The following is a 13,247-nucleotide window of genomic DNA, read 5'->3' on the forward strand; positions in this document are numbered from 1 at the left end:
AGGCCAGCAGTGACTAAAGGGACAGGCTGAAAGGGACTCAGGCTACTGAGTGACCAGGTGGCCAGTGGACCCTGAACACATGGGGGGCACTGGGCTGCATGTGGGGATTGAGCTGCCCTGCCTAGGAGAGAGATGGGGCCAAGGGTTCTGGAGAGACATCCCTCATGGGCCCTGCCTGGTGCCAGCACAGGCCTGGTCCCTCTGATACCCCTCTCTGCCAGGGCATGAGCTGGGTTGGCATCTCAGTGGTGATGCCCTGCTGGAACCCCAGGGTGCTCAGGGTGTCCTGGGTGGGAAGGATATGAGGAAGGGGTCAGCTCAGATCAGTGTGGTCTGGAGGGGACAGGAGTTGGTGGACTCTGAGAACTCGTGGTGGTGAGCAGGGATGGACCAGAGGCAGCCTGGGGACTGAAGGCAGAGCTGGTCCGTGAGCTCCGAGGAGGGCTGGGAGGACACTCAGCCCAGGTGAGAATGAGGAGCTTCTCATGAGACCCACCCCTGCTCTGCGCCGGCTTCCCTGGCTGTGGGAAAGAAACGTCTGCTCAGGAAGGTGCCTCTCCTCCCCAGTGGTGGGGCTCTGTCCTGGAGCTGCAGCCCCAGGCTGTGCCTGCTTGGTGTCCAGGACCCATGGTGTGATCCCCTCCTCTCCGCCATGTAACACAGGGTGAGGAGCCAAGAAGCTCACCCTGAGCCCCAGGACCAGAGAGGTTCATGTTTTCTCCTGATGATGCTCAGCTTCAGCCCTAGCAGGAGGGCAGACCCTGAAAGAGAGGTGTGGGTATGCAGGACCTGGGTAACAGCTTTGCATGGGGTTTATAGGAAGAGATGGTGGGAGGGGGAAGAGGTGGAAGCAGAAAACTGCCAAATTTTGTTGTTGGCTTTCGAAACATAGAGTGGGTGCCTATGAAGAAGGATCAATGAGTAAACGAGAAGCCAGCCCTTCCTGCTCAGCTGAGAGACATTTATTCAGCTGCTGATACCCCAAACCCCCCAGTGTGATTCTGAATCAGCTCCAGGGAAGAAGGTCTGGTTCCACAGTCAGCGGCGTTTCATGGTTTTTTTTATCCAGGGCAGGAAACTTGAGACTTTGGTGCAGGCCCGTGGAGGTGACCCATTTTTTTGTCCATAGGAGACAATGCCCTGAGCCACATTGTTACACACCAGAGGGCCTCCGGAGTCCCCCTGAGGACAGAGAAGGGGAAGCACTGAGCCAGGTCTCCTCCTGGTCCTGCCTTCCTGCCATCCCAAGCCCTCTCTCGGGGGAGGCCACCTTGCATGGCCTCCAGGTAGGAGATCAAAGGGCAGGGCAGGCCCCTGTGGTCCCCTCGGCTGCCAGGCCCTGACCCTGGACATTGTCACTGCTTCACTTCACCAGGTGACAGCACTCTCTCCTCCCCCACGTCTCAGATCCTTTCTCTATCCAGACACTGTGGGACTGTTGGCTCCAAGCTGCTGTTCAAGGACATGGAAGCAGGTTGGTGGGCTGACACTCATCAGGGAGGATGAGCTCATTAAGCCAGGTGGGTTCCAGTTCTGAGGAGGCACCTGGTTTTAACTACTACACACTCAGGAAGCCCAGTTTTCTAACACCTGTGCCTCAGTATGTTGCAAATTCCCCCTTTGAAGGAGCACCAGGTTTAGATTCACCATAGGTCTTTTGTAGGCTTGCAGAGGCCCTAGGCACTCCGAGCTCCGGCTGTTCCCCCTTCTCTTCCTGGAGAGAAAGGTCCCAGCTTAGAGGGTGGGGCAGTTCCCACACTGTTTGGGTCCCCTGGTCCCAGATCTTCTGCAAACACGTGTCTCCCCAGAGCCAGGCAAGGTAGGTGGTCATTCTCACCTTAAAGGAAGCTTTGTTTTCCTTTGGGTCCCCCACACACAGCTGAATGGCACTGTTGTAATAATTGTGTAAGTGGGATGCACACTTTTGATCCTCCTGTATGGTCAGCTTTACCTCCTGCAGTGTGTCTGAGTACGTGCCCATAGCGACCTGCCCCCAGCCGGCCACACTGCACGCCTTTCCTGGCTTCACCCGGGCCTTGCCCCTGGGCAGGCTGAGGGGTCTCACGGCTGCAGTCTGCTTGGCCTTTCTCTCCAGCTGATGGGAAGAGACAAGAGAGTCCAGCTCAGCCAGTGGTCCCCGGGCCTGGACATGGCAATGTTGCTGCAGTGTCTTCCCTCTCACCTGAGCCACAGGGACTGGTCAGGCAGCCAGATGGGAGGGAGGAAAGGGATGCGTGGCAGTGGGAGGGGAAATGATCTGTTTCCAGGAGGGCAGGAGAAGCAAGGAGATTTACCTTTAGTAACATGATGTCATTGGAGTAGTTCTTAGGATTATAGTCTGGGTGGGGGATGGCTTTTCTCACCGGGATGACCTGCTGGGTCCTCTCCCGATCCTTGACGTTGTGGGCCCCCAGGGTGACTTTGACTGAGCTGCACAGAGAGCAGAGCAGGAGGTGGAGTCACAGGAGATACAGCCCAGGAGCCGTGAAGGGCAGGTGACACCAGGGCAGGGCTGCAGCTGAGGGGAAATGCAGGCAACAGGAGGGCCCGGGGGGCTGAACTGTCTGTGCCCTCTGTTTCTTGGCAGCCAAGGTCGGATTCTGGAGCCATTGGTAAGGGCACAGTGGTTCCTGATTGTCAGCCCCAGGAAAACATGTGAAATTGCATTAGTTTGCATTCTGATACCAAGGCAGGCCCTATCTCTAGTCTCTCTTACTTCAGCAATGCCTCTGGCACTGACCTGCCCCTCCCCCCTGCCCTCTTTCTCACCCTCTCAGGAGCCCTCCCAGCTCATGTGTTCCTAGGAGCCTGGTTGCTTCCAGAGAAAAAGGCAGGGCTCCCTGCCAGGGGTTTTCAGGAGGGTGCGGGCTACTTGCGGCTCCTCACCTTCCCCAGCAGTGAGCGGCTGTCAGCACAAAGTCCTCTCGAATCAGGAACCCACCGCACCTTTTTTGGTCATCCTGGTCCCAGATCTGAAGAAAGGCCATGTAGGGGCGGGAGTGGGGCTTGGCCTCATGGCCCCCGATGATCTCCCCTGAAGGAAAAGACTGTTCTGCTTGTGTGCAACCACTGACTGCACCTGGCAGGCATCGGCTTGATGCTCAGAACTGCTGGGCACTGCAGGTCCAGCCTGGCCTGAGGTTGGGGGTGTGAGGGGCCTCAACATCCTCTTCTAGAAAAGGGAAGAGCAGCAGTCTGGGTCTGTGAGACTGTCTTCCACACATAGTTGGAGGTGAGCATACCTGTCTTAGGTACAACAAGGTCCTAGAGGCTTCTGAACATTCCTCTCCTGACTATGCTTTGTTTCAATGAGTTTCTAAGGGCCCTGTCATCCCGTGATGTCTAGGATAGCCTTGCTTCCCAGTGCTCAGGACTTTAGAGTAGGGATCTAGATGTCATCATAGCCTATTTCCCAGGGCCTGACATGTAGTAAGTGCCCAATAAGTATTTGTTAGCTACATGAAGGAATGACCACACCCCTGTCCACCCCCAACCGACACACGCACAAAATGGGCCTCTGGAAAAGGGTTGTTGGTAGGGCCAATGCTGGTGGGGTTCTGGAAAGGAGAGAAGTTCTGGTCTGCCCAACAGTGGCTTCATCCTTGAAAGAGGGGAGTCACTAATGGCTTAGGAAGAAAAACAGATTAAAGACCTAAATGTAAGGCCAGAAACAATCAAACTCTTAGAGGAAAACATAGGCAGAACACTATGACATAAATCACAGCAAGATCCTTTTGGACCCACCTCCTAGAGAAATGGAAATAAAAACAAAAATAAACAAATGAGACCTAATGAAACTTAAAATCTTCTACACAGCAAAGGAAACCATAAACAAGACCAAAAGACAGCCCTCAGAATGGGAGAAAATATTTGCAAATGAAGCAACTGACAAAGGATTAATCTCCAAAATTTACAAGCAGCTCATGCAGCTCAGTAACAAAAAAACAAACAACCCAATCCAAAAATGGGCAGAAGACCTAAATAGACATTTCTCCAAAGAAGATATACAGATTGCCAACAAACATATGAAAGAATGCTCAACATCATTAATCATTAGAGAAATGCAAATCCAAACTACAATGAGATGTCATCTCACACCGGTCAGAATGGCCATCATCAAAAAATCTAGAAACAATAAATGCTGGAGAGGATGTGGAGAAAAGGGAACCCTCTTGCACTGTTGGTGGGAATGTAAATTGATACAGCCACTATGGAGAACAGTATGGAGGTTCCTTAAAAAACTAAAAATAGAACTACCATACGACCCAGCAATCCCATTCCTGGGCATATACCCTGAGAAAAACCATAATTGAAATGAGTCATGTACCACAATGTTCATTGCAGCTCTATTTACAATAGCCAGGATACGGAAGCAACCTAAGTGTCCATCAACAGATGAATGGATAAAGAAGATGTGGTACATATATACAATGGAATATTACTCAGCCATAAAAAGAAATGAAATTGAGTTATTTGTAGTGAGGTGGATGGACCTAGAGTGTGTCATACAGAGTGAAATTAGTCAGAAAGAGAAAAACAAATACCGTATGCTAACACATATATATGGAATCTAAGAAAAAAAAAAAGGTCATGAAGAACCTAGGGGTAAGACGGGAATAAAGACACAGACCTACTAGAAGATGGACTTGAGGATATGGGGAGGGGTAAGGGTAAGCTGTGACAAAGCGAGAGAGTGGCATGGACATATATATACTACCAAACATAAAATAGATAGCTAGTGGGAAGCAGCCGCATAGCACAGGGAGATCAGCTCGGTGCTTTGTGACCACCTAGAGGGGTGGGATAGGGAGGGTGGGAGGGAGGGAGACACAAGAGGGAAGAGATATGGGAACATATGTATATGTATAAGTGATCCACTTTGTTATAAAGCAGAAACTAACACACCATTGTAAAGCAATTATACTCCAATAAAGATATTTTTTAAAAAAAGAAAAGAAAAGAAAAGCAGAGGTGGGGAAGGACTGAGGAGCCTGGGGACTGAGCAAAGGCAACATCACCAACTCCGAGGTCTGCTGAGCAGTTGCTGAGGGAGCACCTGTCTCATCCTAGACGCAGAAGCCAGACCCACTCTGCCCTCTTCAGGGGAATTGATTATTTTCTCTTTTCCAGTTTCCGACCCTCTGCCATCACTTCTAGGAAAGTTCGACTTTCCACACAGCAAAGGTAGGGCTGGAGGAGGGGATAGTACCCACTGGCTTTTCTTGAGAACAACCTTTTCTCTGTCACTCCTGCTGGTGGAGTATCCAGCATCATACTTGGGGATATGAGGTGGGACGGGAGCTGGTGTTCAGAATGTTCCCAGTGGATAGATGGATCAGGGATGTGCAGAAGGGGCAGGTGATCGGTGCCAACTGGGGTAAGAGGTTGGGCCTCCGAGGGTGGGAATGGTCACTCACCTGCCTTTGCCCTGGGGGGCAGTAAAAAGGCCAACAGGAGCAGGAACAGGAGTGGCTGCATCTTCCCAGGAAGGCTGCCCAGGTCGGAGCTGCTGGTGCTTCCTCCTTGCTCTCTTTTTAGCCCCCCAGGAGAGGAAGGAGGTGCAAGTGGGCTCAGTGACCTCTTGTTCCCCTCTGGTTTTGTGATGCTTCATCCTAGAAGGCTTTCTATGAAAGCTGCCTCACCCCCACTCCGTCTACCTGACAACGTTCTCTGGGTGATTGTGTGAGAAACATGTAGTGACCACATGGGTACCCACAGATGATGACTCAGAACAGACCATTTGTTCCAGCCTAGAGCAGGAACCCAAGAATACAGGGCGGGGACTGTAGGATGTGGTATCGACCAGTAAAGGTCCTGGAGCCCAGAAACCTGAGTCCTCAGTGGTTGAACCACCAAGGCCTCATTTCCATGTTGCTAAGTCCACAGGATGATTTATTTAGCAGATGTGAGTTTAGGCTCTTCTCTATGCTATGACCAACCATAGTGCACATGTGTCTCTTTCCCTTAGAGAGCTGACTGTCTGGTGGAAGAGAAAGAAACATCTGTGACCAGAGTGCAACTCGGGAAGGGCTGTGGTTGAGGGATGCACAGGACAATAACAGAGCATGGCCACCATGTACTAAATCTATATAGGCACCCATTCATCATCTTAGCTTCCTTTCTAGGGGACTATTAACATCTTTTTTTTTTTAATTGTAAATGCTCAGAGTGATAGAGTCCATCTCTCTTGTTAATGTTTGGAAACAAACGTTCTGCACTTGGCATTTATTGGCCTAAATTCATGAATCACTCTGACCCTAGAAATTGAATCCAGGGATGATTTAAGCCTAAGTCATTCCTACTTTGGATAGGCTGGGGTCAGTTTCACCCAAACCACATGAACTGAGACAGAGAAAAGGCTGGTTCGCCAAAGGAAGTTCAAATTACTAAATTGCCTATACCATGTGAAGTGGGAAAGCATGTTGGCTGACCAAAGACCAATAATTGTCCTTTTAGTATTCTCTGTGCTGTGTGCAGAAAACCACACTTCTGATACAGCAGGCCTGGCACATTATAGGATGACATTGGCTGAACAAACTCTGCTAATGATCTTGCTAAAACGGAAATGAAGGACCATTCTTTCTAAATAGCCCAAGCCCAGTTCTGTTCAAGAACAACAAAGAATCTCTCAGTGATTAGACTCTGGTGATTTAAGGTTCCATCTTTATATTTCTGTACTTTACAATTTTTCTATGCGGAATATTATGCATCAAAAGACATAATTCCAGGGTAAATATCCTCCTTATCAAAACGAGTACATTTATCAAGCCTCTCTTTTTTGAACTTAGCTTGCTCAGTAGTAGAAATTTTAAAAATAAAATTAGTTTTTTTATCTTAGTGGTAGTATATGTGATTAAGAAAATTTGAGGGACTTCCATGGTGGCGCAGTGGTTAAGAATCCGCCTGCCAATGCAGGGGACACGGGTTCGAGCCCTGGTCTGGGAAGATCCCACATGCTGCGGAGCAAACAAGCATGTGCGCCACAACTACTGAGACTGCACTATACAGCCTGCGCGCCACAAATCCTGAGCCCATATGATGCAACTATTGAAACCCGTGTGCCTAGAGACTATGCTCCGCAACAGAGAACCCACCACAATGAGAAGCCCATGCACTACAACGAAGAGTAGCCCCAGCTCGTCACAACTACAGAAAGCCCACGCACATAGACTGGCTGAATGGATACAAAAACAAGACCCATATATATGCTGTCTACAAGAGACCCACTTCAGACCTAGAGACACATACAGACTGAAAGTGAGGGGATGGAAAAAGATATTCCATGCAAATGGAAACCAAAAGAAAGCTGGAGTAGCAATTCTCATATCAGACAAAATAGACTTTAAAATAAGGACTATTACAAGAGACAAAGAAGGACACTACATAATGATCAAGGGATCAATCCAAGAAGAAGATAAAGCAATTGTAAATTTTTATGCACCCAACATAGGAGCACCTCAAAACATAAGGCAAGTGCTAGCAGCCATATAAGGAGAAATTGACAGTAATACAATCATAGTAGGGGACTTTAACACCCCACTCTCATCAATGGACAGATCATCCAAAATGAAAATAAATAAGGAAATGCAAGCTTTAAATGATACATTAAACAAGATGGACTTAATTGATATTTACAGGACATTCAATCCAAAAACAACAGAATACACTTTCTTCTGAAGTGCTCATGGAACATTCTCTAGGACAGATCATATCTTGGGTCAGAAATCAAGCCTTGGTAAATTTAAGAAAATTGAAATCATATCAATTATCTTTTCCAACCACAATGCTATGAGGTTAGATACCAGTTACAGGAAAAAATCTGGAAAAAAATACAGACCCATGGAGGCTAAACAATACATTACTAAATAACCAAGAGGTCACTGAAGAAATCAAAAAGGAAATTAAAAAATACCTAGAAACAAATGACAATGAAAACACGACAACTCAAAACCTGTAGGATGCAGCAAAAGCGATTCTAAGAGGGAAGTTTATAGCAATACAATCCTACCTCAAGAAACAAGAAACAACTCAAATAAACAACCTAACCTTACACGTAAAGCAATTAGAGAAAGAAGAACAAAAAAACCCCACAGTTAGCAGAAGGAAAGAAATCATAACGATCAGATCAGAAATAAATGAAAAAGAAATGAAGTAAACAATAGCAAAGATCAATAAAACTAAAAGCTGGTTCTTTGAGAAGATAAACAAAATTGATAAAACATTAGCCAGACCAATCAGGAAAAAAAGGGAGAAGACTCAAATCAATAGAATTAGAAATGATAAAGGAGAAGTAACAACGGACACTGCAGAAATACATAGGATCATGAGAAATTACTACAAGCAACTATATGCTAATAAAATGGACAACCTGGAAGAAATGGACAAATTCTTAGAAAAGCAGAACCTTCCAAGACAGAACCAGGAAGAAATAGAAAATATAAACAGACCAATCACAAGCACTGAAATTGAAACTGCCATTAAAGATCTTCCAACAAACAAAAGCCCAGGATCAGATGGCTTCACAGGCAAATTCTTTCAAACATTTAGAGAAGAGTTAACACCCATCCTTCTCAAACTCTTCCAAAAAGTTGCAGAGGAAGGAACCCTCCCAAACTCATTCTATGAGGCCACCATCACCCTGATACCAAAACCAGACAAAGATGTCACAGAGAAAGAAAACTACAGCCAATATCACTGATGAACATAGATGCAAAATCCTCAACAAAATACTAGCACACAGAATTCAACAGCATATGAAAAGGATCATACACCGTAATCAAGTGAGGTTTATCCCAGGAATGCAAGGATTCTTCAATATATGCAAATCAATCAACGTGATAAACCATGTTAACAAATTGAAGGAGAAAAACCATATGATCATCTCAATAGATACAGAAAGAGCTTCGACAAAATTCAACACCAATTTATGATTAAAACCCTCCAGAAAGTAGACACAGAGTGAACTTACCTCAACATAATAAAGGTCATATATGACAAACCCACAGCCAACATTGTTCTCAATGGTGAAAAACTGAAACCATTTCCTCTAAGATCAGGAACAAGACAAGGTTGACCACTCTCACCACTATTATTCAACATAGTTTTGGAAGCTTTAACCACAGCAATCAGAGAAGAAAAAGAAATTAAGGGAATCCAAATCAGAAAAGAAGTAAAGGTGTCACTGTTTTCAGATGACCTGATACTATACGTAGAAAATCCTAAAGATGATACCAGAAAACTACTAGAGCTAATCAATGAAGTTGGTAAAGTAGCAGGATACAAAATTAATGCACAGAAATCTCTTGCATTCCTATACACTAATGATGAAAAATCTGAAAGGGAAATTAAGGAAACTTCTCATTTACCATTGCAACAAAAAGAATAAAATACCTAGGAATAAACTTACCTAAGGAGACAAAAGACCTGCATGCAGAAAACTATAAGACACTGATGAAAGAAATTAAAGATGATACAAATAGATGGAGAGATATACCATGTTTTTGGATTGGAAGGATCAACATTGTGAAAATGACTCTACTACCCAAAGCAATCTACAGATTCAAAGCAATCCCTATCAAACTACCAATGGCATTTCCCACAGAACAAGAACAGAAAATTTCACAATTTGTATGGAAACACAAAAGACCTCAAAAGCCTAAGCAATCTTAAGAAAGAAAAACAGACCTGGAGGAGTCAGACTCCTGGACTTCAGACTATACTACAAAGCTACAGTCATCAAGACAGTATGGTAGTAGCACAAAAACAGAAATATAGATCAATGGAACAGGATAGAAAGCCCAGAGATAAACCCACGCACATATGACCACCTTTTTTTTTGATAAAGGAAACAAGAATACACAATAGAGGAAAGACAGCCTCTTCAATAAGTGGTGCTGGGAAAACTGGACAGCTACATGTAAAAGAATGAAATTAGAACGCTCCCTAACACCATACACAAAAATAAGCTCAAAATGGATTAAAGACCTAAATGTAAGGCCAGACACATAGAACTCTTAGAGGAAAACATAGGCAAAACACTCTATGACATAAATCACAGCAAGATCCTTTTTGACCCACCTCCTAGAGACATGGAAATAAAAACAAAAATAAGTAAATGGGACCTAATGAAACTTAAAAGCGTTTGCACAGCAAAGGAAAACATAAACAAGATGAAAGGACAACCCTCAGAATGGGAAAAAATATTTGCAAATGAAGCAACAGACAAAGGATTAATCTCCAAAATTTACAAGCAGCTCATGCAGCTCAATATCAAAAAAACAAACAACCCAATCCAAAATTGGGCAGAAGACCTAAAAAGACATTTCTCGAAAGAAGATGCACAGACTGCCAACAAACACATGAAAGGATGCTCAGCATCACTAATCATTAGAGAAATGCAAATCAAAACTACAATGAGGTATCACCTCATACCAGTCAGAATGGCCATCATCAAAAAATCTACAAACAATAAATGCTGGAGAGGATGCGGAGAAAAGGGAACCCTCTTGCACTGTTGGTGGGAATGTAAATTGATATAACCACTATGGGGAACAGTATGGTGGTTCATTAAAAAACTAAAAATAGAGCTACCATACAACCCAACAATCCCACTGCTGGCCATATACCCTGAGAAAATCATAATTCAAAAAGAGTCATGTACCACAATGTTCATTGTAGCTCTATTTACAATAGCCAGGATACGGAAGCAACCTAAGTGTCCATTGACAGAGGAATGGATAAAGAAGATGTGGCACAGATATACAATGGAATACTACTCAGCTATAAAAAGAAATGAAATTGAGTTATTTGTAGTGAGGTGGATGGACCTAGAGTCTGTCATACAGAATTAGGGAAGTCAGAAAGAGAAAAACGAATACTGTATGCTAACACATATATATGGAATCTAAAAAAAAAGAAAGAAAAATTGCTCTGAAGAACCTATGGGCAGGACAGGAATAAAGATGCAGAAGTAGAGAATGGACTTTAGCACACAGGGAGTGGGACGGGTAAGCTGGGATGAAGTGAGAGAGTGGCATGGACATATATACACTACCAAATGTAAAATAGATAGCTAGTGGGAAGCAGCTGCATAGCACAGGGGGATCAGCTCAGTGCTTTGTGACCACCTAGAGGGGTGGGATAGGGAAGGTGGGAGGGAGATGCAAGAGGGAGGGGATATGGGGACATATGTATACATATAGCTGATTCACTTTGTTATACAGCAGAAACTGACACAACATTGTAAAAAAATTATACTCCAATAAAGATATTTAAAAAAATAAAATACTTGGAATCATATTACATATTCAATGTAATTTTCTTTTATCCTCACTAAACCCTGCAACATAAGCATTTCCCCCACATTCCTAAATATCTATTAGTCAATATCACCATAGTCTCTCTTCTCTAATTATTAAAAATTTTAACATGTAATTAATTTCTAAAATTGTTGGAAAATTAAAAAAATAATTTAAGCAGAAAGAAAATAATTAAAAATACCTGATTTCCCATTACTTATTGATAATCATCTTTAATGTCTTGAAGTGTGATCTAACATTTTTTCTCATGTATATCTGCATTTTTAAAAATCATAAGGGGATTATGCTAAATACAAGGCTGTGACCCTTTATTAGAATTGAGGTGAAATTCACATAACCTACAATTAACTATTTTAAATACAATTTAGTGGCATTAAGTGCATTCCAAGTGTTGTGCAACCACCTGCTCTCTCTAGTTTGAAAACTTTTTCATAACCCCAGAAGAACATCCCATCCACATGGGTTGACTACTTGGTCATGGTGTATAATCCTTTTAGTGTGCTGTTGAATTCAATTTGATAGTATCTTGTTGAGGATTTTTGCATCTATTTTCATAAGGGATATTGGTCTGTAATTTTCTTTTCTTTTGGTATCTTTGGTCTTGGTATCTGGGCGATCCTGGCCTTATACAATGTGTTAGGAAGAGTTCCCTCCTCTAATTTTTTGGAACAAGTCTGGGTAAGATTGGTGTTAATTCTTCTTTAAGTGTTTTGTAGAATTCACTGGTGTAGAAATCTGGTCCTGGGATTTTCTTTGTTGGCAGGGTTTTATTTATTTATTCAATCTCTTTACTTGTCATAAGTCTGCTTAGATTTCTTATTTCTTCTTGAGTCAGTTTTGGTAGTTTCTGTGTTTCCAGGAATTTGTTCATTTCATCTTGATTATCTAATTTGTTGGTGTAGAAATATTGATAGCATTCTCTAATAATCCTTTTAATTTCTCTGAGGTTGGTAGTAATGTCCCCTTCTTTCATTTCTGATTTTCATAATATGAATCTTCTTTTTTTGTTGTTGTTGGTCTAGCTAAAAGTTTGTCAAATTTGTTGATCTTTTCAAAGAACAAACTTTTGTTGATGCTTTCTATTTTGATTATTTTGCTCTAATCTTTATTATTTCCTTCCTTTTGCTGGCTTGGGGTTTTTTTAAATCTATTTTTAGTGTTGTTAGGCTTAAATTTGTGTTGTTGATTAGAAATCTTTCTTCTTCTTTAATGTAGTAATTTATAGCTATATATTTTCCTCTGAGCATTGTTTTTACTGCATCTTATACATTTTATATGTTGTGTTTTCATATTCACTTGTCTCAAAGTACTTTCTAATTTCTCTTGCAATTTTTTCTTCGACCCACTGGTTACTTAAGATTGTGTTTTTTAATTTCCATGTATTTCCATGTTTGTGAATTTTCCAGTTTTCCTTCTGTTATTGATTTCTAGCTTCATTCCATTGTAGTTGAAGAAGATAATTTGTATTATTTTAATCTTTTTTTTTTTTTTTTTTTTTTTTTTTTGCGGTAGGCGGGCCTCTCACTGTTGTGGCCTCTCCCCTTGCAGAGCACAGGCTCCGGACGCACAGGCTCAGCGGCCATGGCTCACGGGCCCAGCCGCTCTGCGGCATGTGGGATCTTCCCAGACCGGGGCACGAACCCGTGTCCCCTGCATCGGCAGGCGGACTCTCAACCACTGCGCCACCAGGGAAGCCCTATTTTAATCTTTTAAAATGCATTGAGAAATGTTTTATGGCCTAACCTATGGTGTATCCTAGAGAATTCTTTGTATGCACTTGAGAAGTACGTGTAGCATACTGCTGTCAGAGTGTTTTGTATGTCTGTTCTAATTGGTTTATAGATGTTCTATCTACTATTGAAAGTAAGGTATTGAAGTCTCCAACTATTTTTATAAAACTATTTCTCTCAATTATCTCAATGTTTTCTT

At 43.3% G+C, this 13,247-nt stretch overlaps 1 protein-coding gene across 2 annotated transcripts; it reads right to left on the bottom strand.

Annotated features, from left to right (window-relative positions):
* Positions 1-1,014: 1,014 nt before the first annotated feature.
* LOC308615136 (granzyme B-like) lies at positions 1,015-5,502 on the bottom strand. 2 transcript variants are annotated; one of them, XM_081230249.1, is made up of 5 exons: positions 5,418-5,502; positions 2,887-3,034; positions 2,295-2,430; positions 1,838-2,095; positions 1,015-1,182 (listed from the first exon to the last, which is right to left on the bottom strand). In XM_081230249.1, exons 1-5 carry the CDS (start codon positions 5,476-5,478, stop codon positions 1,039-1,041), a joined length of 747 nt encoding a protein of 248 aa, XP_081086375.1. In that variant the 5' UTR covers positions 5,479-5,502; the 3' UTR covers positions 1,015-1,038. The 2 variants fall into 2 exon arrangements, with proteins under 2 accessions (XP_081086375.1, XP_081086374.1); XM_081230248.1 differs by lacking the exons at positions 1,015-1,182; positions 5,418-5,502 and adding an exon at positions 1,431-1,714 and having other exon boundaries at positions 2,887-3,007.
* Between the last annotated feature and the right edge of the window lie 7,745 nt (positions 5,503-13,247).

The sequence above is a fragment of the Mesoplodon bidens genome, assembly GCF_964165515.1.
Source record: "Mesoplodon bidens genome assembly, chromosome: 3".
Taxonomy (NCBI): Eukaryota; Metazoa; Chordata; class Mammalia; order Artiodactyla; family Ziphiidae; genus Mesoplodon; species Mesoplodon bidens.

Coding starts and splice junctions, on each gene's coding strand:
- LOC308615136 (XM_081230249.1), bottom strand. CDS start 5,478: ATGCAGCCACTCCTGTTCCTGCTCCTGTTGGCCTTTTTACTGCCCCCC. Junction 2,096..2,294: donor ATGACATCATGTTACTAAAG/GTAAATCTCCTT, acceptor TCTTCCCATCAG/CTGGAGAGAAAGGCCAAGCA. Junction 1,183..1,837: donor AAAACAAAGCTTCCTTTAAG/GTGAGAATGACC, acceptor CTCTGTCCTCAG/GGGGACTCCGGAGGCCCTCT.